The following is a 24,467-nucleotide window of genomic DNA, read 5'->3' as shown; positions in this document are numbered from 1 at the left end:
TTATTCAGAATTAAGTTTATTCGGAATTAACTTTTTAATTCGGAATTAAGTGTTTACAAGGAGATTTTAAAGCGGAATTAACTTTAATTCCAAATTAAAGAGGAATTAAAGGTCTCATGTAAACATGGCCATTTTGAAGGATTTCTCTTAGATTATGTGAATGTCAAGTTATCACATCTCTACACTACAAAGTGGTGTATTTTGAAGTAAGTGAATGTCAGATTACACAGGCCATTTCCACTAAACATTTTCTAATATATCCAGAATCCTCAAGATCAAATAATTTCTATATTGTGTCTGTTGACCATTTGAGGCTATAATGGTTCATCAACTGTTTCGTCTCTTTTCTGGCTTCTTCTCTGCAGGAGAAACTTGACCAAGTTGTCGCTGATCTTCAGCCACATGCTGGCTGAAATCAAAGCCATATTCCCTGGTGGACAGTTCCTGGGGGATACTTTTAGAATCACCAAAGCTGATGCCGCTGACTTTTGGAGAAGATTTTTTGGAGAAAAGTAAGCTTCACCTCATCTTGGCTTTCTTTTTTGTAGCTTTATTTTTGATTCAGCACTTCTTTTATGCAATGCCAATGACAATGCATCTGGGTAAATAAGACAAACCTAAAATGTCAATATTAGTATCATAGGGTTCGAGCACCAAACGGTGCGAAGACCCTATTGGAATGCTAGAGTTTTTTTTCTGCCGGAACGACTGCATTTTTGAGGGCCTAAACATACGCAAAAACTCATGAAAATTTGCACACACATCAGAACTGACAAAAACTTTTATATTTTATAGGAATTATGGAGGTGTGTGGCAAAATGGCTCCATAGCGCTCCCTACACTTTCCCACAAGCAGCATGTTTCACCTACAGCTACCAAATTTGGTACACACATGCAGCACATCAGGCTGAACAAAAAAAGCCAGTGACAGCCATATTCTAAACCCAACAGGAAGTGAGCTATTTTGCGTTGAATGTCAGATTTTGCCCATTTTTGATTTTTTTCTAGAGCCAACTCCTCCTAAGGGATGACTCCAATTCACTTCAAATTCAGCCAGTACATGCAGCAGGCCTTAGTGAGCAAAAGTTATCAAAATGTTCCTCAGAAGTCAAAGAGCGTGTCCATGGCGGCCACTGGAATTTTGATCCTTCGCCATGAAACATCAGGTGCTGTGTAAATGCCCTGAAAATCCTCTAATCTGCCTGAAACTTTAGATATATGATCAGAGTCCTGCCCTGATCACATCCATATGATGAAATACATTCACAGTCATAGCGCCACCTGCTGGCAACAGAAAATGACATTTTTTTTCATTTTGATGTACTATTCTTAGCTTGTTGCTCATATTCACCTGAAATGTGGTGACGTAAGCCTAAACACGTTGATGATGATTCACAGAGAAAATGGTGACTTATCAACAGGCGTGTCTGGGGCGGCATGGTGAATTTTGATGTGTCATCATGACTACTGAAGTGTTTATATCTCAGCTAATCCTGATCCTATCTGCCCCAAACTTCATGTGCTAGACACCAGGCCCAGTCTGAACACATCCAGACTCATAAATTTAGAAATAGTCATAGCGCCACCTATTGGTATAAAGAAGTTTAGAAATTACATTTGCGTGCACCATTGCTTCAAACTTTGTCATGTCATTCTGGAAATTTGTCAGCTGACTCTTCAACCGTTGACAATGCTACAGTGTGAAGATTTTCACTTTTGATACAATCCTGTTGCCATGGCAATGCATTGTTATCATGACAAACAAAGCAGCTTTTGACAGGTTAAGAATGCTCATAACCTCACCAAAATTACCACAGACATCACAGTTGACCCAAGGAAGAACACTGTATGTATAGTATGTATATTGGTGCAGCATGTGCTATAGCGCCCTCTACAGCATTATTATCAAACAGCCCCCACAGTGTGTTTAACCTACATCCAGCAAATTTGGGAGGCATTTTGAACACGTCAGGACGCACACAAAAGCCTCTTGGAGTCATACCCTAAACTCAACAGGAAGTCCGCCTTCTTGGATTAATTGTGAGAATTTTGGGGATTTTTGTCATTTTTCAGAGCGAACTCCTCCTAGGGGTTAACTCCAGGAGACCTCAAATTTGACCAGTATGTACAACAGGTATTCATGATCAAAAGTTATCAAAATTTTCATTATAAGTCTTGAGGGCGTGGCCATGGCAGCCTCCAGAATTTTGATGCTTCGCCATGAAACATCGAGTGCTGTGTAACTATCCTGTACATGCTCCAATCTGCCTCCAATTTTACATGTGTGATCAGAGTCCAGCTTTGAGGACATCCATAGACCAATATACAGTCAGAGTGATAGTGCCACCTATTGGATGGACAGGAAATGCTGTATAACTAGCCTGTACAGGCTCCAGTCTGCCTGAAATTTTATGTGTGTGACCAGACTCCAACCCTGATGGCTTCCATAGACCATTATAAAGTCCCAGTGATAGTGTCACCTGGTGGACGCACAGGAAATGCTTCATTTCCAGCCTGTACATGGTCCAATCTGCCTGAAACTTTACAAATATTATCAGATTCTGGCCCTCATCACATCCATAGGATGACATACACTCTCGGTCACGGCGCCACTTGGTGGACATGCTTGGATTCGCTGACCAGCAAGGATGCGAGGACCCGTTCAACACTGCTTGCAGCTTTAATTATTATTGGGGTCTGAGCACCGACCTGTGGAGGACCCTATTGAAACCCTAAGGTTTATTATTATCATTATACTTTTTTCTACGGATGGGGAAAACGCATTTTTGGTGGCCTTAACGTACTAGAAAACTTAGAAAACTTTGCCCACACATCAGGACTGGCAAAAAATTTTATATTTTATGGGAGTTGCACTTGTGTGTGCCAAAATGGCTTCATAGCGCCCCCTACAAAATTGAAAAAAGTGGTCACTAGGCCAACTGTGGGGATGTTTCATCTACAACTATAAAATTTGGTAGGCATATGCAGCACATCAGGATGCACAAAAAATCAGTGACAGCCATGCTCCATACCTACCAGGAAGTCTGTTATCTTGCGTTAACTGAAAATTTTGTGATGAACTCCACCTAGGGGGTAAGTCTTAGAGACCTGAAATTTGGTCAGTACATACAACAGACCTTCCTGATAAAAAAAAATTATCAAAATCTTCCTCCAAAGCTAAAAGGTGTGGCCATGGCAATCCTCTAAACTTTGATCCGTCACCATGAAACAGGAAGTACTGGTGTAACTCTCCTGTACATGCTCCAGTCTGCCTCAAACCTTACATGTTTGATCAGAAACCTGCCCTGATGACATGCATATAGTAATATTCATTCACAGTCATAGCGCCACCTCAGGACATTTGACATTTTTAACACTTTGATAGACTGTTGTCAGCCCGTTGGCCAGATTCACCTCAAACCTGGTGACATAAGCCTGAACACACTGATGATGAATCACAGAAAAAATGGTGACCTGACATGTGGCGGCGCGGCAAATTTTGATGTTTTGCCATGAAAATTCAAGTGCTCATATCTCAGCTGTACAAGATTGATTCTGCCCCAAACTTCATGTGCTGAACACCAGGTCCAGCCTGAAGACATCGGCACTCAAAAATTTTGAAATAGTAATAGCGCCACCAACTCATAACAGGATGTTATGGCATTATATTTGCCCATCCCATTGCCCTAAATTTTGTCATATCATTCTGAAAATTGGTTAACTGAGTCTTCACACCATGACAATGCCACATTGTGAAGATTTTGACCTTTCATAAAATGCTGTTGCCGTGGCAATGCAAAGTTGATATGACAAACAACTTGCCTTTGACAGCTTAAGAATGATCAAAACATCACCAAAATTTGCACACACATCACCACCAGCTAAAGGAATGACACTGTATGCATCTTGGCACTGCATGTGCTAAAGCGCCCCCTGCAGTATTTTTAACAAACGGCCCCCGCAGCATGTTTCACCTACGTCCACAAAATTTGGGAGGCATATAGAACACATCAGGATGCACAAAAAAGCCTCTTGGAGACATGCCCTAAACCCAACAGGAAGTCTGCCATTTTGAATTAATTTGAGAAATTTTGCCAATTTTTTTAAATTTTGAGAACGAACTTCTCCTAGGGTGTTACTCCCAGAGACTTCAAATTTGACCAGTATATACACCACAACATCTTGATCAAAAGTTATCAAAAGGTTCCTCCAAAGTCAAAGGGTGTGGCCATGGCAGTGTCCAGAATTTTGATGCTTCGCCATGAAACATCAACTGCTGTGTAACTATCCTTTGCATGCTCCAATCTGCCTCAGACTTTACATGTGTGATCAGAGTCTAGCTTTGAAGACATCAATAGACCAATATACAGTCAGAGTGATAGCGCCACCTGTTGGATGGACAGGAAATGCTGTATAACTAGCCTGTACATGCTCCAATCTGCCTGAAACTTTACATGTGTGATCAGAGTTCAATCCTGATCACATCCAAAGGCCCAAATACACTCTCGGTCGCAGTGCCACCTGGTTAATGGACAGGAAAAGCTCCATAACTAGCCTGTACATGTGCCAATCTGCCTGAAACTTTACATGTGTGATCAGAGTCCAGCCCTGATGAATTCCATAGACCGATATACACTCTCGGTTGCAGTGCCACCTGGTGGACATGCTTGGATTTGCCGACCAGCAAGGATGCGTGGACCCGTTCAATGCTGCTTGCAGCATTAATTATTTTATTTTTTCTTTGGACGGGAAAAATGCATTTTTGAGGGCCTAAACATACATGAAAACTTATGAAACTTTGCACACACACCAGAGCTGGCGAAAAATTTTTATATTTTATAGGAATTGTGGGGGTGTATGGCAAAATGGCCCCATAGCGCCCACTAAACTTTCCCACATACAGTACATTTCACCTACAGCTACCAAATTTGGTACATACATGCAGAACATCAGGCTGAACAAAAAAGTCAGCAACAGACATATTCCAAACCCAACAGGAAGTGACCTATTTGGTGTTGAATGTCAGATTTTGCCCATTTTTGATTTTTTTCTAGAGCGAACTCGTCATAGAAGGAAACTCCAATTCACTTCAAATTCGACCAGTACATTCAGGAGGCCTTAGTGAGCAAAAGTTATCAAAAGGTTCCTCAGAAGTCAAATGGCGTGGTCGTGGCGGCCTCTGGAATTTTGGTCCTTCGCCATGAAACATCAGGTGCTGTGTAAATGCCCTGAAAATCCTCTAATCTGCCTGAAACTTTAGATGTATGATCAGAGTCCTGCCCTGATCACATCCATATGATGAAAAAATTGGCAGTCATAGCGCCATCTGCTGGCAACAGAAAATGTCTTTTTTTCATTTTGATGTACTATTCTTAGCTTGTTGCTCATATTCACCTGAAATGTGGTGACATAAGCCTAAACACATTGATGATGATTCACAGAGAAAATGGTGACTTGTCATCAACAGGCGTGTCTGGGGCGGCATGGTGAATTTTGATGTGTCATCATGACTACTGAAGTGTTTATATCTCAGCTAATCCTGATCCTATCTGCCGCAGACTTCATGTGCTAGACACCAGGCCCAGTCTGAACACATCCAGACTCATAAATTTAGAAATAGTCATAGCACCACCTGTTGGTAACAAGAAGTTTAGAAATTACATTTGCATGCACCATTGCTTCAAACTTTGTCATGTCATTCTGGAAATTTGTCAGCTGACTCTTCACCTGTTGACAATGCTACAGTGTGAAGATTTTCACTTTTGATACAATCCTGTTGCCGTGGCAATGCATTGTTGTCATGACAAACAAAGCAGCTTTTGACAGGTTGGGAATTCTCATAACCTCACCAAAATTACCACAGACATCACAGTTGACCCAAGGAAGAACACTGTATGTAAAGTATGTATATTGGTGCAGCATGTGCTATAGCGCCCTCTACAGCATTATTATCAAACAGCCCCCGCAGTGTGTTTAACCTACATCCAGCAAATTTGGGAGGCATTTTGAACACGTCAGGACGCACACAAAAGCCTCTTGGAGTCATACCCTAAACTCAACAGGAAGTCCGCCTTCTTGGATTAATTGTGAGAATTTTGGGGATTTTTGTCATTTTTCAGAGCGAACTCCTCCTAGGGGTTAACTCCAGGAGACCTCAAATTTGACCAGTATATACAACAGGTATTCATGATCAAAAGTTATCAAAATTTTCATTATAAGTCTTGAGGGCGTGGCCATGGCAACCTCCAGAATTTTGATGCTTTGCCATGAAACATCAAGTGGTCCTGTTGACATCCATAGAACAATATACAGTCACAGTCATAGCTCCACCTAGTGGATGGACAACAAGTGCTACATAATTAGTTGGTACATGCTCCAATCTACCTGAAACTTTACATGTGTGATCAGAGTCCAACACTCATCACATCCACTGGCCAAAATACACTCTTGGTCGCAGCGCCACCTGACAACATGCTTGGATTCGGCGACCAGCAAGGATGCGAGGACCCGTTCAACGCTGCTTACAGCTTTAATTATTATTATTATTATTTTTCCTTCTGCTGGGGAAAATGCATTTTTGGTGGCCTTAACGTACTCGAAAATGCATGAAACTTCACATCAGGACCTACGAAAAATTTGATATTTTATGGGACTTGTGCATGTGTGTGTCAAAATGGTTCCATAGCGCTCCCTACAAAATTGAAAATTGTTCTTACTAAGCCATCTCGCAAGAGATTTCATCTACAGCTACAATATTTGGTGTGCATATGCAGCACATCAGGACACATGAAAAAGTCAATCACGGCCATACTGTAAACCCAACAGCAAGTCAGCCATCTTGAATTAGCTGTAAAAATTTTGTGATGAACTCCTCCTAGGGCAGACCTGGGCATCCTATGGCCCGCGGGCCACATCCGGCCTGCCGGACGACCCTGACTGGCCCGTATGAGGTCACTGGAAAATATTAAAAGTCAATGCAAATATATATCATCACAATTACATGCAAGCAATACGCCCGCGCTGCTTTTATTTTGAAAGGTCTGCTAAGTTAACATTTTTTGCGCGTGCTTTCCGTACTTAGCATAAGGTTTATGCGCTGATTGGTTTGTTGGTCAGCTTCAACCCGGGAAGATGTCAGCTAACGGCAAAGAAAGAAAGATTGATTCCGAATGCAGAGTTTTTAACAAGACATGGACTTCCAAGTATTTCTTCACTGAAATCAGAGGTAAAGTTGTGGCCTAGTTTGTGGCAAACAGATCGCGGTGCTCAAGGATTATAATCTGAATCGACATTACGAGACCAAACATGCGGAGAAGTCCAAACATTTGATGCAGAGCGGGGAGGATATCTGAAGGTTTGCTAGCTAAACTGCTAAAGCAGTTTTACCAAAGCTCACATCAAGGGATGCAGGAGTCAAGACGAGTTTTCTAATATCCTACAAAATCGCCAAAAACAGTAAGCCATTCTCTGATGGAGAGTTTGTAAAAGAATGTCTGGTGGAGTGTGCAGCGCTTATATGCCCGGAGAAGAAAGGAGCGTTCGCTAATGTGCCCCTTAGGAGGCGAACCGTAACGAGGCGGGTGGAGAGCAGCGCCGAGAATCTGGAGCTTCAGCTGCACAACAAAGTGGACGATTTTGACGTTTTCTCCTTGGCTCTGGACAAGAGCTGTGATGTCCGTGACACAGCCCAGTTACTTATCTTTGTACGTGGATTAACAAAAAAACTTTGAGATGACGGAGGAGCTGGTAGCTGTGTAGCCAATGAAAGGAACCACGACGGTTCACTGAGGTAAATACATGCCTGAACAAGCTGGGACTAAAATGGGAGAATTTGGTTGGTGTTACAACTGATGGCTGTCCAAATTTGACAGGGAAAAATGTTGGACTTTTGAAACGGATGCAAGATAAAATGACTGAAATAAACCCAGAACAGAAACTGATATTTTTGCATTGTATTATACACCAGGAGGTGCTGTGTAAGTCAGTGCTAAAAATCAACCACGTGACTGATGTCGTAGTGAAATGATGTTGATCTGAAGGTGGATGTTCATCAATGAAGAGATGACACAGGTAGATCAAATTAAGAGTACATTTAATACGGACAAGCTCGTGATTCAAGCATCATGCGGTGAATGAATGAAGAGAGTTACAATGACTAGATCTTTATAGGTTTCAACATCTGGCATACATTAGGATACATCGCGTGAGAAGAAGAAAGAGAGAAAGAGGGAGCTAGGAGGTCCCTAGTCCCTTTAGGTTAACCCACAGGTCAACCTGTGATGGATGATAGCTAAAGTAAACGTTTCAACATATGGTTTCATTCTGTTTAACATTCTTGAGCTAAAGAAAATATATGGAAAGCACGTATCCCAGAAAAACACATACTATCACGTAGCTAAAGTAGTTAACTTCATCAGGGTAAGACCGTTGAATTACAGACAGTTTGTTGTCTTTTTGGAGGAGATGACAGTGAACATGGTGACCTTGGTTACCAGACAGCTGTCAGATGGCTCAGCCTGGACAAGGTGCTTAAACGAGTTTGGGATCTGAGAGCAGAGATTCACGACTTGGGCATTGTACATCATTGTGTTGTGTAATTTACTGTTTTTATTGTGATATATTGAACATTGCTGTAAGTGTAGTGGGGAGCTGTTGTCTTTCTTTATGCTTCACAGTCATCTTAATGTAAATTTAGAAAAACTGACAACACCTCATAGCGTTCATGATGAACAAAAACTGACATGATAAGGCAAGTTTCAAATCTCTGCCAGCTGATGGTCATATTGTTGTAGAATAAATTCTGAGTGATGGCTTACTTACTTTGCTTGTAAAAACAGTGACTGCTGAAAAGTAATTAAAGCACTTGGAAAATCAGTTTCACATTTTAAGTATGTCTTTATGATAGTAAATATCTACAACTCAATAGGCAGCAGTCATAGTTTGAATGAAAAAACTAAATCTTTCATTAAATAGCTATGTTCTGTGTTCTGCATTTTCATTATATCATTGTATTGTTTCATTTACTGTTTTTATTGAGATATATATTGAACAGAGCTTTTAAGTGTACTGGTCCGGCCCTTAACAACCGTCAAAGTTTCTCATGTGGCCCTGTATGAAAATTAATTGCCCATCCCTGTCCTAGGGGGTAAGTCCAAGAAACCTCAAATTTGGCCAGCATATGCAACAGTGCTTCCTGATGAAAAGTTTTCAAAGGTTTTATATTAAGTTAAAGGGAGTGGCCATGGTGTTGCCTAAAAATATTGATCTTTGCCATGAAACAGGAAGTGCTGTCTAACTCTCCTGTACATGCTCCAATCTGCCTGAAATTTCACGTTTGATCAGTGACATGTCCTGATGACATCCATGTTGTTATATACATTCACAGTCACAGCGCCACCTTGTGGTATCAGGAAAGAGCCATTTTTTTACACTTTGATGTTTTATTCTTAGCAGGTTGATCATATTCACCTCAAATATGGTGACATAAGCCTGAACATGTTGATGATGATTCCCAGAGAAAATGGTGACTTGTCGTCAAAGGTCATGTCTGTGGCGGCGCGGTGAACTTTGATGTTTCACCATGAAAACTGAATTATTTATATCTCAGCTGGACATTATTCAATCTGGCCCAAACTTCACATGCTGGACACCAAGTCCAGTCTGAAAACATGCACACTCATAAATTCTGAAAAAATCGTAGTGCCACCTGTTGGTAACAGTAAGCCAAGTCTTCACCTCTTGACAATGCCACACTGTGAAGGCTTTGACGTTTCATGGAACGCTGTTGTCGTGGCAACCAAATATTGCCATGACAGACAAAGTATTTTTTGACAGGTTAGGAATACTCCAACACTCACCAAAATTACCACACACATCACCATTGGTGAATGGAAGGACACTGTATGCATCTTGGCACAGCAACGTGCTGTAGCGCCCCCTACAGCATTTTTAACAAACAGCCCCTGAAGTGTGTTTAACCTACATCCACCAAATTTGGGAGGCATATAGAGCACATCAGGGCGCACAAAAAAGGTAAAGTCCACCATCTTGGATTAATTGTGACAATTTTGGTGATTTTTATCATTTTCGAGGAAGAACTCCTCATTGGGGGTAACTCCAAGAGCCCTCAAATTTTACTAGTATGTACAACAGGTACTTGTGATCAAAAGTTATCAAAATTTTCATTTTCAGTCTAAGGACGTGGCCATGGCAGCCTCCAGAATTTTGATGCTTCGCCATTAAACATCAACTGCTGTGTAACTATCCTCTGCATGTTCTGATCTGCCTCAAACTTTACATGTGTGATCAGAGTCCAATCCTGATCACGTCCATAGGCCAATATACACTCTTGGTCGCTGCACCACCTGGTGGACATGCTTGGATTCGCTGGCCAGCAAGGATGCCCCAAACTTCATGTGCTGAATACCAGGCCCAGTCTGAAGACATCCACACTCAAAAATTTGGAAACAGTGATAGCACCACCTATTGGTAACAAGAAGTTTAGAAATTACATTTGCACACACCATTGCTTCAAACTTTATCATATCATTCTGGAAATTGGTCAGCTGAGTCTTCACCCATTGACAATGGCACAGTGTGAAGATTTTGACTTTTGATACAATAATGTTGTCATGGCAACGCGTTGTGTTCGTGACAAAGAAAGTACGTTTTGACAGGTCGGGAATGCTCAGCAGCTCACCAAAATTACCATACACATCACTGTCGACCCAAGGAAGAACACTGTATGCATCTCAGCACTGCATGCGCTATAGCGCCCCCTGCAGTAATTTTAACAAACAGCCCCCGCAGCACGTTTCACCTACACCCACAAAATTTGGGAGGCATACATAGGAACATCAGGATGCACACAAAAGCCTCTTTGAGCCATACCCTAAACCCAACAGGAAGTCTGCCATTTTGAATTAATTGGACAAATTTTTCCATTTTTTTTAATTTTTGAGAATGAACTCCTCCTAGGGGTTAACTTCTAGAGACTTCAAATTTGACCAGTATATACACCACAATGTCTTGATCAAAGGTTATCAAAAGGTTCCTCCAAAGTGAAAGTGTGGCCATGGCAGTGTCCAGAATTGTGATGCTTCGCCATGAAACATCAACTGCTGTGTAACTATCCTCTGCATGCTCCAATCAGAATCAGTCCTCAGACTTCAATTGATTAATCATATTCCTGTCTTGATCGCATCCATATGGCAAAATGCATTCACAGCATGTGCCCTGCAGCATTTTAAAAAATAACCCCCGCACAAAGTTTAACCTACGAGTACGAAATTTGACATGCGTATGTAGCATGCCAGTGCAAACAAAAAAGTCTCCGGGAGCCATATTCTAAACCCAACAGGAAGTCTGCCATTTTGAATTCAATGTCAGATTTTTGGTGTTTTTGATCATTTTCAACAATTGATTTCTCTCAGGGGATAGCTCCAAAACACCTGAAATTGGGGCAATATATACAACATGCCATCAGGCTGAATATTTGTGAAAATTGTACACAGAACTCCAAGGGCGTGGCCATGACAGCTGACTGAATTTTGATGTTTCGCCATGAAACAGGTGCTGTGTAAATGCCCTGAACATGCTCCAATCTTCCTGAAACTTTATATGTATGATCAGAATCCTACCTTGATCACGTCCATATGTGAAAATCCATTCACACATCACCATTAGCTCATGGAAGGACATTGTATGCATTTTGGCACTGCATGTGCTATAGTGCCCCCTTGCAGTATGCTTAACAATCAGCCCCCGCACCATGTTTCACCTACGTCCACAAAATTTGGGAAGCATATAGAGGACACCAGGAAACACAAAAAAGCCTCTTGGAGCCATGCCCTAAACCCAACAGGAAGTCCGCCATATTGAATTAATTGAACAAATTTTGGAGATTTGTTTCATTTTCGAGAGCGAAGTTCTCCTTGGGGTTAACTCCTAGACACCTCAAATTTGTCCAGTATATAGACCCGGCCTATTCATTTATGTCCTTTATAATGGACATTTTGTTCACCTGTATATTTCTTAAGTATTTGGAGTTACCCTTCCAAGCCCTATTGTATTCTGTAGGGGACATCCTGGGCTTTCCAGTGATGTGTCACGTGATGGGTTTGCATGCTGGGAACTTTACTTTTTTCCTGTATCAAGATGGCTGCTATACGAGCAACCACATTTTATGGAAAGAGGAGAGGTAAGTCAAATATTCATTATCTATTGCTATTTTTACCATGATAACTATATATATTCTTGTTCATAAACATGTTAAGAACAATATTTTTACATCTGAAAACAGTTTCATTATTTATGTTTTGAAATAACAGGCCTTTAATGAATGTCAACTGTGGTGGACACCAGGACTATTTTAATGTAATCAATGACTGCATATTGTTGTAGGAGAAAGAAGTGAAGCAGAGAGGATTCTATACCAGATAGTAGAGGGAGATTCAGATTTGGAGCTTTCAGATGAGGAAAAGGATGCAGAAGATGAGTATCAGCCTGTGACAGATGATGATGAAGAAAAAGAAGAAGATGCAGGAGAATCTGATGAGACAGAGTTAGAGCCAGAGAGGGAGCAACAAAGTCATCGTGATCTATGGGCCAGGACTAGCTTGTATGTTTTATTTAGTTTCAGGCTAATTTATTACATTTTATCGTCATGTTATATTATTGTAGTATTTGTACTATGTAAATGCTGTTAAAAATATGCAAGTTACGTAAAAATTTGCTTCTAAAGCTAGTCAATAGGGAGTCATATCACATCCATGACACTGAAATTACTGCATTAATTGAAATTGATGTGAAAAAATTTCAGTGTTCCTCTTTTTATTAACTTGAATTTTTTTGTGTGTTTTTTCTTGATCATCCATCATAATAGATTCACACCTGTGCTACCTGTGCTTCCTGGCTATCAAGATAACCCTAAAATTCGTGAATACTGGAGTCCAATCCAGTACTTTTCACAGTACATTTTTTCAGGCAGATATCGTCCTGCTGTCCTCTACAATGGACATGCTGTGAAATTAAAATAAAAAATATTTTTAAAAAAATGAAAATTGTAAAGTGTTTTTTTAGGCCCAAATGGATAGGACATCACACAAAAAGAGAAACTGTAAGACACTTTTTTCCCTTGGTTCTCAGGAGGTTAAACAACGCGACGTCATGATCAAAAGCTATCTAAAGGTTCCTCAGGAGCTGAAGGGCGTGGCCATGGCAGCCCCTGGAAATTTGATCCCTCGCCATAAAACAGTAAATATTTTTGACACATTAGGAATGGTCAAAAATTCACCAAAATTGCTACACACATCACAATTGGCAAAAGGAAGGACACTGTATGCATCTCGACACTGCATGTGCCATTGCGCCGACTGCAGTATTTTTAACAAAGAGCGCGTTTCACCTACATCCACAATATTTGGTAGGCATGTGTAGCACATCAGGGTGGGAAAAAAAAGTGTATTGTGCCCTACAGCTAAACCCAACAGGAAGTCCACAATCTTGGATTAATTGTCCGATTTTTGATGATTTTGGTCGTATTCAGTGGTTAACTACGTACAGAAGACAACTCCAAGAGACGTCGAATTTGGACAGTCTATAAAACAGGTCATAATGAAAACAAATTATCTAAATCATCTGCATCAGTCAAAGGGGGCGTGGCCAATGTTCCCTCTAATTTTTCATGAGTCTGAGCAAACACAAACTCCCTGAGCGGTCCCTTGGACCACTGTGAGCAACATCAGACGTGTGCACTGTGGTCACGCCAGCATCGCATCCTTCCAAGTTACATGGTTTGTTAAAATAATCAAATTACAGCATTTACATTTCTTTTAAAACACTTTGTCAACAGGAGCCAGTTGAAGGTTGCAGTGTTTTTGATGACACTACAATGTATAAGAGTGAAGTTATTGAATACTTGCGTCTCTCTTTGCTATTGCAGCGGTTTTGCAGTTTGCAGACGGTCCCTGTGCACTCCATAGACACCAATGTTATTTATGCAGCTTGAAAGACAGCTACTTTTGATAAAACTGGGCTTGTAGCACATTGTCTGCCTTACAACGATGGGAAAGAGACATTATTTATGTTTTGACAACCTATATCTAACGAGTTGTTGATGCTGGAAGTCTGAATCTTTCAATATCTCTCCAACTTTACCAAACTTAGGGCCACTACCACACAAGGAGTGGTATATTTAATTTTGAAAAAAGCATTTAGCCATACTTAAAGCTTTAAGTGCTTTATTACCACATAACTAAAAAAATGTATTGTTTTATGATCACAGGTTCTGTCTGAAAAGAAGTGGCATCATTTTAAACAGTGAAACCATACTAATAAAATGTAATGACCAGCCAGTGTTTTGCGTATTCTGCAAAAAACATGAACTGAATGCAGAATACTGTACAAAGAAATTCTCTACAGACATTTTTTTTTCATATAAATCTAAATGTTACCTGAACACAGTTAATACACTGCTCAAAAAAATTAAAGGAACACTTTGAAAACACATCATATTTCAATACGAGGAAAAAACTAACTGGATATTTACATTGATATGGACAGTTAGGAATGAAAAGATGCCACATTGTTTGATGAAAATGAAAATTATCAACCCACAGGAGGGCTAAATTCAAGACACCCCAAAACTCAAAGTGAAGAACTGATGTGGCAGGCTAGTCCATCTTGCTGAAATTCCTTGGCAGCAACTCAAAATGGTACTCAGTAGTTTGTATGGCCTTCATGTGCTTGTATGCATGCCTGACGATGTCGGGGGAATGAGACGACGGATGGTGTCCTGAGGTATCTTCTCCCAGAACTGGACCAGGGCATCACTGAGCTCCTGGACAGTCTGAGGAGCAACCTGGTGGTGTCAGATGGACCAAAACAATGTTCCAAAGATGTTTTATTGGATTCAGGTCAGGCGAGTGTGGGGGCCAGTTAATGGTATCAGTTCCTTCATCCTCCAGGGACTGCATGAATTTTCTTACCACATAAGACCAGGCGTTGTCGTGCACCAGCAGGAATCCAGGACCACTGCACCAGCGTAGGGTCTGACAATGGGTCCAAGGATTTCATCCCGACACCTAATGGCAGTCAGAGTGCCATTGTCCAGCCTGTAGAGGTCTGTGCGTTCCTCCATGGACATGCCTCCCCAGACCATCACTGACTCATCACCAAATCGGTCATGCTGAACAATGTTACAGGCAGCATAACTTTCTCCATGGCTTCTCCAGACCCTTTCATGTCTGTCACATGTGCTCAGGGTGAACCTGCTCTCATCTGTGAAAAGCACAGAGCACCAGTGATGGACCTACCAGTTCCTGTGTTCTATGGCACACGCCAACTGAGCTCCACGGTGCCCGTAAGTGAGCACAGGGCCCACTAGAGGACTTCAGGTCCTCAGACCACCCTCGTTACATCTCTTTCTGATTGTTTGGTCAGAGACACTCACACCAGTGGTCTGCTGGAGGTCATTTTCTAGAGCTATTGCAGAGCTCATCCTGTTCCTCCTTGCACAAAGGAGCAGATACCTGTTCTGCTGATGGATTGAGGACCTTCTACGTTCCTGTCGAGCTCTCCTAGACTAACTGCCTGTCTCCTGGAATCTCCTCCATGCTCTTGAGACTGTGCTGGGAGACACAGAAAACCTTCTTGCAATGGCATGCATTGATGTGCCATCCTGGAGGAGTTGGACTGCCTGTGCAACCACTGTAGGGTCCAGGCATCGCCTCATGCTACCAGAAGTGACACTGACCCTAGCAAAATGCAAAACTAGTGAAAAACAGTCATAAAACATTAGGAGGGAAAAAAATGTCAGTGGCCTTCACCTGTAAACTCATTCCTGTTTTGGGGGTTGTCTCATTGTTACCCCTCTAGTGCACCTGTTGTTAATTTCATGAACACCAAAGCAGCTGAAACTGACTAAAAACCACCTCTGTTACTTACTTGACCAGAGCAGTATCCCACATGTTTGACTGACTTGATGCAATACTTAGATTAAAAAGTGTTCCTTTAATTTTTTTGAGCAGTGTATATTAACTTATTTATGTGTGCGTGCATGTATTTATTGATTTATTTAGTACTGTTAACATACTTCTGAGTGAGTTTTTCTTTAGATAGGCACAGTCCATTTATTGATTACATATAAGCTATTAAATAAATGTTTATGAAAAAAAAGCATTAAAAAAAAACTTAGGCATTTATTGAGTCACTAAAATACTGCAGTGTCTATGGCCACATCAGCATGATTATAAGCATCCTCTGGTAAATTCACAACCATATACTGTAGGAAATCTAGCTGATCTCATCAAGATGTCCTTTACCATATCGACTTCAGGAGATGGTTGGGGTGTTGAAAAACTGTGACCTGCTGGTTGGGTCCTGTCTGTTCTCCTGTTTCTTACATGTTGATGCTGCCTAACTTCAGCCAGTCAATGAGCAACAGAAAACACAGTTTGCCCTGTACCTATTGCCACTATCGCTGTCAGGCCAGGGGTTCGAGTCTTCCCACTCACATCTGTACATTTGCAAATGGTTTTGCTTCTTTAGACGTGGTGGAGTTTCAGGTGTAGACATTTTGAAACACGCAGGAGTAGCAGCATCTGTACCCAGGCAACCAGAGACAGGACCGGGTAGGACCAGGCAGGACCGGACACACAGAGAAGTCTATCCGCTAGACCTCGCATCGGGTCCTCGGGTCCTACGAAGATAAAATTGGCTGCCCTTAATATTTTCTGTGTTTTATTTTGTTCATTATACAGTTTTCTTGAGCGTGTGACAGATGTGTGTGGGACGTTTGTGAAAATACGGATCAATTTGCACCCTGTATTGATTCAATATGGACGTAACAATTAATTGTCAAATAAAGGACGATTCTGTATTTTAAGGGACAGGTGGCAACCCTAACTCCAACAGCCATTCCATCTTAAAAGAATCGCATTTCTTTTTCACTTTGGCTTGGTGAGGGGATGTGCCACTGCCCGTTCATTTTGCCATTATTATAAAGGGTCAACATAAGCAGCACTTGCATCATTAGTGTGTCTTCACGGCCACTTTCAGCAGCTTTCACACCAACAGACTTGCTGATGTCTGACGTTACGGTGAGCGTATTGCGTCACTTCCTGTTGTAGCGCTGTGTTGTGTTCTGTGACTATTGTAGCTTATCCACTGCATCTAATTTGATATTCATTAAATCTCTGTGTGTAGCAGTAATATTTGAATCGTAACATACACTTGTTTTCTTCAAGCACCTTCTCAGTACTTAATTCTAAGTTAATCTGTTATCTCTATCCGCTAGGCTAGGACTTAGCAGTTAGCATGGGTTCTCCCTCTTCCTCTCCTTCTCTTTCCTGCTCAGTGTGTCACATGTTTAGTTACTCCTCTGCCTCCTTTAGTGATAATGATACCTGTAATAAATGCAGTCTCTTTGTAGCTTTGGAGGCAAGGCTCTCTGAATTGGAAGCGCAGCTCCGCACCGTGGAAAACACCCCGCTAGCTGTTAGCCAGGCCCCCTGGTGCGGACCGCAATAGCATAGCTGCTAGTGTAGCTTCTTTCTTTTTTTTTGTCTGCATTTGTTCTCATTGTTTAACTCCACAAAAGAGGTGTCAACATTGTATGAGATTGATGCATATTTAGTCTTGCAGCCAAATATTTTAAGCTAGTGTAGCTTCTGCTAGCCGGCCCCTAGCAGCTCCCGAACAGCCGGGAAGTCAGGGTAGCTGGGTGACAGTTCATAGGAAATGTAGTCCTAAGCTCAAGCCTGCTGTCCTGGCACACCACAAACCGCTTCACGTTTCTAATCGTTTTTCCCCACTCAATGACACACCCGCTGAGAAACCAACTCTGATCATTGGCAGCTCCATAGTCAGAAACGTGAAGCTAGCGACACCAGCGACCATAGCAAAATGCCTCCCGGGGGCCAGAGCGGGCGACATAGAAGCAAATTTTAAACTGCTGGCTAAAGATAATCGTAAATACAGTAAGATTGTTATTCATGTCGGCAGTAATGACACCCGGTTACGTCAATCGGAGGTCACCATAATTAATGTGGCATCGGTGTGCAACCTTGCCAAAACCATGTCAGACTCCGTAGTTTTCTCTGGACCCCTGCCTGATCTGACCAGCGATGATATGTTTAGCCGTATGTCGTTTCGCCGCTGGGTGTCTACGTGGTGTACTGCAAACGACGTTGGTTTCATAGACAATTGGAGCTCTTTCTGGGGAAAACCTGGTCTGATTAGGAGAGACGGCATCCATCCCACTTTGGCTGGTGCAGCTCTCATTTCCAGAAATATGGCTGATTTTATTAGGACTCCTAAAGCATGACAACCCAGAGTTCAGACCAGGATGCAGAGTTGTAGTCTTCCACACCTCTCTGCAGTTTCCTCTCAGCTGTCACCCTCCAGTAATTCAGTTAGCTTTACTGAGACTGTCTGTCCCCTGACCACCAAAATTCAATAAATTAAACATTTCAAAAATAAACAAAAGACATAATAACCATAAAAATCTAATAAAAATTAATACCACTATTGCAACTGAGTGAAGAAACAGGACGATTAAATGTGGTCTGTAAAATATTAGATCTCTCTCGTCTAAATCTGTTAGTAAATGATTTGATAACTGATAACCAGACTGATTTGTTCTTTTTGACTGAAACCTGGTTGCAGCAGGAAGAATATGTTAGTCTAAATGAACCAACTCCCCCTAGTCATACTAACTGTCATGTTCCTCGAATCACAGGCCGAGGAGGAGGAGTGGCAGCAATTTACCACTCTTGCTTAAAAATGAACCAGAGACCTAAACCTAGTTGCAGTTCATTTGAAAATCTCACTCTCAGTCTCTCTCATGCAGATTTGAAAGCTCAGAAACCAGTTTTATTTGTTGTTGTATACCGTCCTCCTGCTCCTTACTCTGAGTTTTTATCTCAATTCTCAGACTTTTTATCTGATTTAGTGCTCAGCTCAGATAAAGTGATTATTGTGGGTGACTTTAACATTCATGTTGACGTGGACAGTGACAGCCTTACGACTGCTTTTAATTCAATATTAGACTCAATTGGGTTTTCTCAACATGTAAATAAACCAACTCATAGTTTTAATCATACCCTTGACCTCGTTCTGACTTCTGGCATAGAAATCAAACAGTTAACAGTATTTCCCCAGAACCCTCTTCTTTCTGACCACTTTATGATAACATTTCAATTTACAACAATAGATTGTATAGGAGTTAAGAATAAATATCATTAGAGTAGATGTCTGTCTGACAATTCGGTGACTAAATTTAAGGAAATAATACCCTCTCTATTTAGCTCAGTACCACTTACTGATATAATGGAAGGGAAATATTATAATTTTACCCCCACAGAAGTGGATTATATTGTTAATAATGCTGCAGCCTCACTGCGTACAACACTTGATAGTGTTGCACCTGTAAAAAAGAAAGTTCTATCTCAGAGAGGACCTGTTCCTTGGTATAATTCCCAGCTGCGGACTTTAAAGCAGACGTCCCGAAAGCTGGAAAGGAAGTAGTACTCCACTAATTTAGAAGAAGTTTATGTAGCTTGGAAAAATAGTCTCGTAATTTATAAAAAAGCTCTTCGTAATGCCAGGACAACATATTATTCATCTTTAATAGAGGAAAACAAGAACAACCCCAGGTTTCTCTTCAGCACTGTAGCCAGGCTGACAAAGAGTCAGAGCTCTGTTGAACCTTGTATTCCTTTAGCATTGAGCAGTAACGACTTCATGAGCTTCTTTACAAATAAAATTATTGCGATTAGAGAAAAAATTAATCTGGCCCTTCCTACAAATGTCACAGATGTATCATCGAGTACAGATGCTTTAGAATTGGCTGTAAGACCAGATGGATATTTAGAATTTTTCACTCCCATACATCTCTCTGAACTAATTTCAATAGTTTCTACATCCAAACCATCGACATGTCTTTTAGATCCTATCCCAACTAGACTGTTCAAGGAGGCTTTACCTTTAATTAATTCCTCAATGTTAGATCTGATTAATCTCTCTCTAGTAACAGGCTATGTACCACAGGCTTTTAAGGATGCTGTAATCAAACCTTTACTTAAAAAGCCCACTCTAGATCCAGATGTTTTAGCCAACTATAGACCAATTTCCAACCTCCCATTTCTCTCCATAATTCTGGAAAGAACAGTTTCAAATCAATTATGTGAACATTTACAAAGGAATAGCTTGTTTGAAGAGTTTCACTCAGGCTTCAGAGTGCATCATAGCACTGAAACAGCTCTGGTGAAAGCTGCTAATGACCTTCTCATAGTGTTAGATAATGGACTGGTCTCTATACTTATTTTGTTGGACCTTAGTGCAGCATTCGATACAATCGACCAGAAACTTTTATTACAGCGACTAGAACATTGTATTGGCATTAAAGGGACAGCACTGGACTGGTTTAAATCCTACTTATCAGACAGGTTCCAGTTTGTGCATGTCAACAATGACTCTTCTGAGCATACTAGGGTTAATCATGGAGTTCCTCAGGGCTCTGTCTTGGGACCAATACTGTTCATATTATACATGCTTCCCCTAGGCAATATTATTAGGAAGCACAGTATTAATTTCCATTGTTACGCAGACGACACTCAATTGTATTTATCTATGAAGCCAAATGAAACTAATCAGCTAGCCAGACTGCAAGATTGTCTTGACATAAAGACCTGGATGACCTATAATTTCTTACTACTAAATTCAGACAAGACTGAAGTCATTGTATTTGGCCCCAAACATCTTAGAAAATTGCTTTCAAAGCTTATAGTTACTCTGGATGGTATTACATTGGCCTCCAGTACTACTGTGACGAACCTCAGTGTTATCTTTGACCAGGACATGTCCTTTAAATCACACATAAAACAAATCTGTAGGACTTCCTTTTTCCACCTGAGAAATATTGTGAAAATCAGGAACATCCTGTCTCAGAGTGATGCAGAAAAACTAGTCCATGCATTTGTTACTTCTGGGCTTGACTACTGTAATTCCTTATTATCAGGTGGTCCCAAAACCTCTCTGAAACAGCTACAGCTGATCCAAAATGCTGCAGCCAGAGTACTGATGGGAGTTAGCAAGAGAGATCATATTTCTCCTATACTGGTTTCTCTTCATTGGCTTCGTGTTAAATCTAGAATAGAATTCAAAATCCTTCTTCTGACATATAAAGCTCTTAACAAACAATCTCCATCATATCTTAAAGACCTGATAGTACCATATTATCCTAGCAGAACTCTTCGCTCTCAGACTGCAGGCTTACTTGTTGTTCGTAGAATCTCTAAAAGTAGAATGGGAAGCAGAGCCTTCAGTTCAGGCGCCTCTCCTGTGGAACCAGCTCCCAGTTTGGGTTCGGGAGGCGGACACCCTCTCTATTTTTAAGACCAGGCTTAAAACCTTCCTTTTTGACAAAGCTTATAGTTAGGGCTGACTGGGGGACCCTGACGGGGTGAGCTGGTGTTTTCATTTGCACAACTGACTTCCCCTCTTGACGTCCCTTTAGTCTGCCCCTAGTTATGCTGCTATAGGCCTAGGCTGCTGGGGGACCTCTCTGGATGCACTGAGCCCTTCTCTAACTACCTATGTATTTATTATATATACCATTATTGCATTACACTCACTCTGTTTCTCCTTGTGTCCTTTCTCCTAGTGTTCCTGGACCCAGAGCTGGATGCTTCAGGTGTGTGGTTGTTCTCAGCTCCAGCTGCCCATTTCCACCAGTCTACTCTGCATTGCCCTTACTATACTTGCTTTGCTCATCTACATATTTTTGAATTTACCACCAGCTATATATGTAGTATATTTAATGCCAGAGCCGTATACCATAGCAGTAAACTATGATTAGTTTCCATGTTAGTTGTACTTTGCATGTATCATCTGTCTTATCATGCATGTATTAAACTGTGTGTTTTATGGTCCTTGTGTCCCCCCCTACCTCTCTATCTCTATCCCTCTACCTCTATCCCTCTACCTCTACCTCCACCTGTAACCCTCCACCTCTATCCCTCTACCCCTCTACCTCTAACCCTCTACCTCCACCTCTCTACCTCTTCTGTCCCTCTCAACCCGCCCGGCCAGCAGGCAGATGGGTCCCCCCACATTAGAGCCGGGTTCTGCTCACGTTTTTTTTCCCTGTTAAAAGGGTGTTTTCCTTGCCACTGTCACCTTTTGGCTTGCTCTGGGGGTCAGGCATATAGGTTCTGTAAAGCGTCTCGAGACAATTTGACTGTAACTGGCGCTATATAAATAAAATTGAATTGGATTGAAAATTCACTCTACATCGGCCACACCGCTCTGCTAGCTATAACAATGGTGGCTGTACAGAAGGACGCCTGTCAATGATGTTGATTAGCTGCGTAAATACGTATGTGAATCACATCATTGGCTGGAGCAGCCAGTCACCGGTCACTCACTGACTCACACTGAACAATAGCACAGAATGAATTATGTGTTTATTTTAGTTTCAATTTAGGTTGGATTTTTTTTTGTGTGTGCAGCGCAGATTTTTTGTGCGCAGAGACCGTGTCAGCAGTGTGCAATTGCACACGTGCACAGCTTAGAGAGAACAGTGGGCGTGGCCATGGCGGCCCCTGGAAATTTGATCCTTCACTATGAAAGAGTAAATAATAAATAATTTTTGACACATGAACCTACATCCACGATATTTGGTATGCATATGTAGCACATCAGGCCGATTGGAAAAGTCTACGGAACCAAAGACCTAAACCCAACAGGAAGTCCACCATCTTGGATTCATTGCGAGATATTTGGTGATTTTGGTCATTTTCACTGGTTAACTACTCATAAGGGACAACTCAAAGAGGAATTTGGACAGTCTACAAAACAGGCCGTGATGAAGATAAATTATCAAAATCATCTGCATCAAAGGGGGGTGGCCATGGCAACCTCCTGAACTTCGATGCTTCACCATGAATTCAATTCAATTCAATTCAATTTTATTTATATAGTGCCAATTACAGTCAAATTGTCTCGAGACGCTTTACAGAACCCATATGCCTGACCCCCAGAGCACGCCAAAAGGCGACAGTGGCAAGGAAAACACCCTTTTAACAGGGAGAAAACCTCGAGCAGAACCCAGCTCTAATGTGGGGGGACCCATCTGCCTGCGGGCCGGGCTGGTTGAGAGGAACAGATGACGTAGAGAGGTGGAGGAGTAGAGGGATAGAGGTAGAGGGTTACAGGTAGAGGGTTAGAAGTGGAGGTAGAGGGATAGAGATAGAGAGGTGGAGGGTGACACAAGGACCATAAAACACACAGTATAATACATGCATGATAAGACAGATGATACATGCAAAGTACAACTAACATGGAAACTAATTATAGTTTACTGCTATGGTGTACGGCTCTGGCATTAAATATACTACATATATAGCTGGTGGTAAATTAAAAAATATGTAGATGAGCAAATCAAGTATAGTAATGGCAATGCAGAGTAGATCGGTGGAAATGGGCAGCTGGAGCTGAGAACAACCACACACCTGAAGCATCCAGCTCTGGGACCAGGGACACTCGGAGAAAGGACACAGAATGAAACAGAGTGAGTGTAATGCAATAAGGGTATATATAGTAAATACATAGGTAGTTAGAGAAGGGCTCAGTGCATCCAGAGAGGTCCCCCAGCAGCCTAGGCCTATAGCAGCATAACTAGGGGCAGACTAAAGGGATGTCAAGAGGGGAAGTCAGTTGTGCAAATGAAAACACCAGCTCACCCCGTCAGGGTCCCCCAGTCAGCCCTAACTATAAGCTTTGTCAAAAAGGAAGGTTTTAAGCCTGGTCTTAAAAATAGAGAGGGTGTCCGCCTCCCGAACCCAAACTGGGAGCTGGTTCCACAGGAGAGGCGCCTGATAACTGAAGGCTCTGCCTCCCATTCTACTTTAAGAGATTCTACGAACAACAAGTAAGCCTGCAGTCTGAGAGCGAAGAGTTCTGCTAGGATAATATGGTACTATCAGGTCTATGATGGAGATTGTTAAGAGCTTTATATGTCAGAAGAAGGATTTTGAATTCTATTCTAGATTTAACAGGAAGCCAATGAAGAGAAACCAGTATAGGAGAAATACGATCTCTCTTGCTAACTCCCATCAGTACTCTGGCTGCAGCATTTTGGATCAGCTGTAGCTGTTTCAGAGAGCTTTTGGGACAACCTGATAATAAGGAATTACAGTAGTCAAGCCTCGAAGTAACAAATGCATGGACTAGTTTTTCTGCATCACTCTGAGACAGGATGTTCCTGATTTTCACAATATTTCTCAGGTGGAAAAAGGAAGTCCTACAGATTTGTTTTATGTGTGAGTTAAAGGACATGTCCTGGTCAAAGATAACACCGAGGTTCCTCACAGTAGTACTGGAGGCCAATGTAATGCCATCCAGAGTAACTATAAGCTTTGAAAGCAATTTTCTAAGATGTTTGGGGCCAAATACAATGACTTCAG

The 24,467-nt window shown here is 41.5% G+C and overlaps 1 protein-coding gene across 11 annotated transcripts in view; it reads left to right on the top strand.

Moving 5' to 3' along the window:
- cblb (Cbl proto-oncogene B, E3 ubiquitin protein ligase) overlaps positions 1–24,467 on the top strand; it is a 135,297-nt gene that overhangs the window by 32,553 nt on the left and 78,277 nt on the right. For 10 of the 11 annotated variants that reach the window (XM_055017236.1, XM_055017234.1, XM_055017233.1 and 7 more), the window contains one exon: positions 366–512. The exons of the other annotated variant lie outside the window; for it this stretch is intronic. In XM_055017236.1, coding sequence (XP_054873211.1) covers positions 366–512 — 147 coding nt within the window. The remainder of the gene's footprint in view (positions 1–365; positions 513–24,467) is intronic. 11 annotated transcript variants of the gene reach the window in all.

Source organism: Amphiprion ocellaris, chromosome 14, assembly GCF_022539595.1.
Source record: "Amphiprion ocellaris isolate individual 3 ecotype Okinawa chromosome 14, ASM2253959v1, whole genome shotgun sequence".
Lineage (NCBI taxonomy): Eukaryota > Metazoa > Chordata > Actinopteri > Pomacentridae > Amphiprion > Amphiprion ocellaris.
Note: the sequence above shows the minus strand (reverse complement) of the source record. Positions and strands in the feature narration are given on the sequence as shown.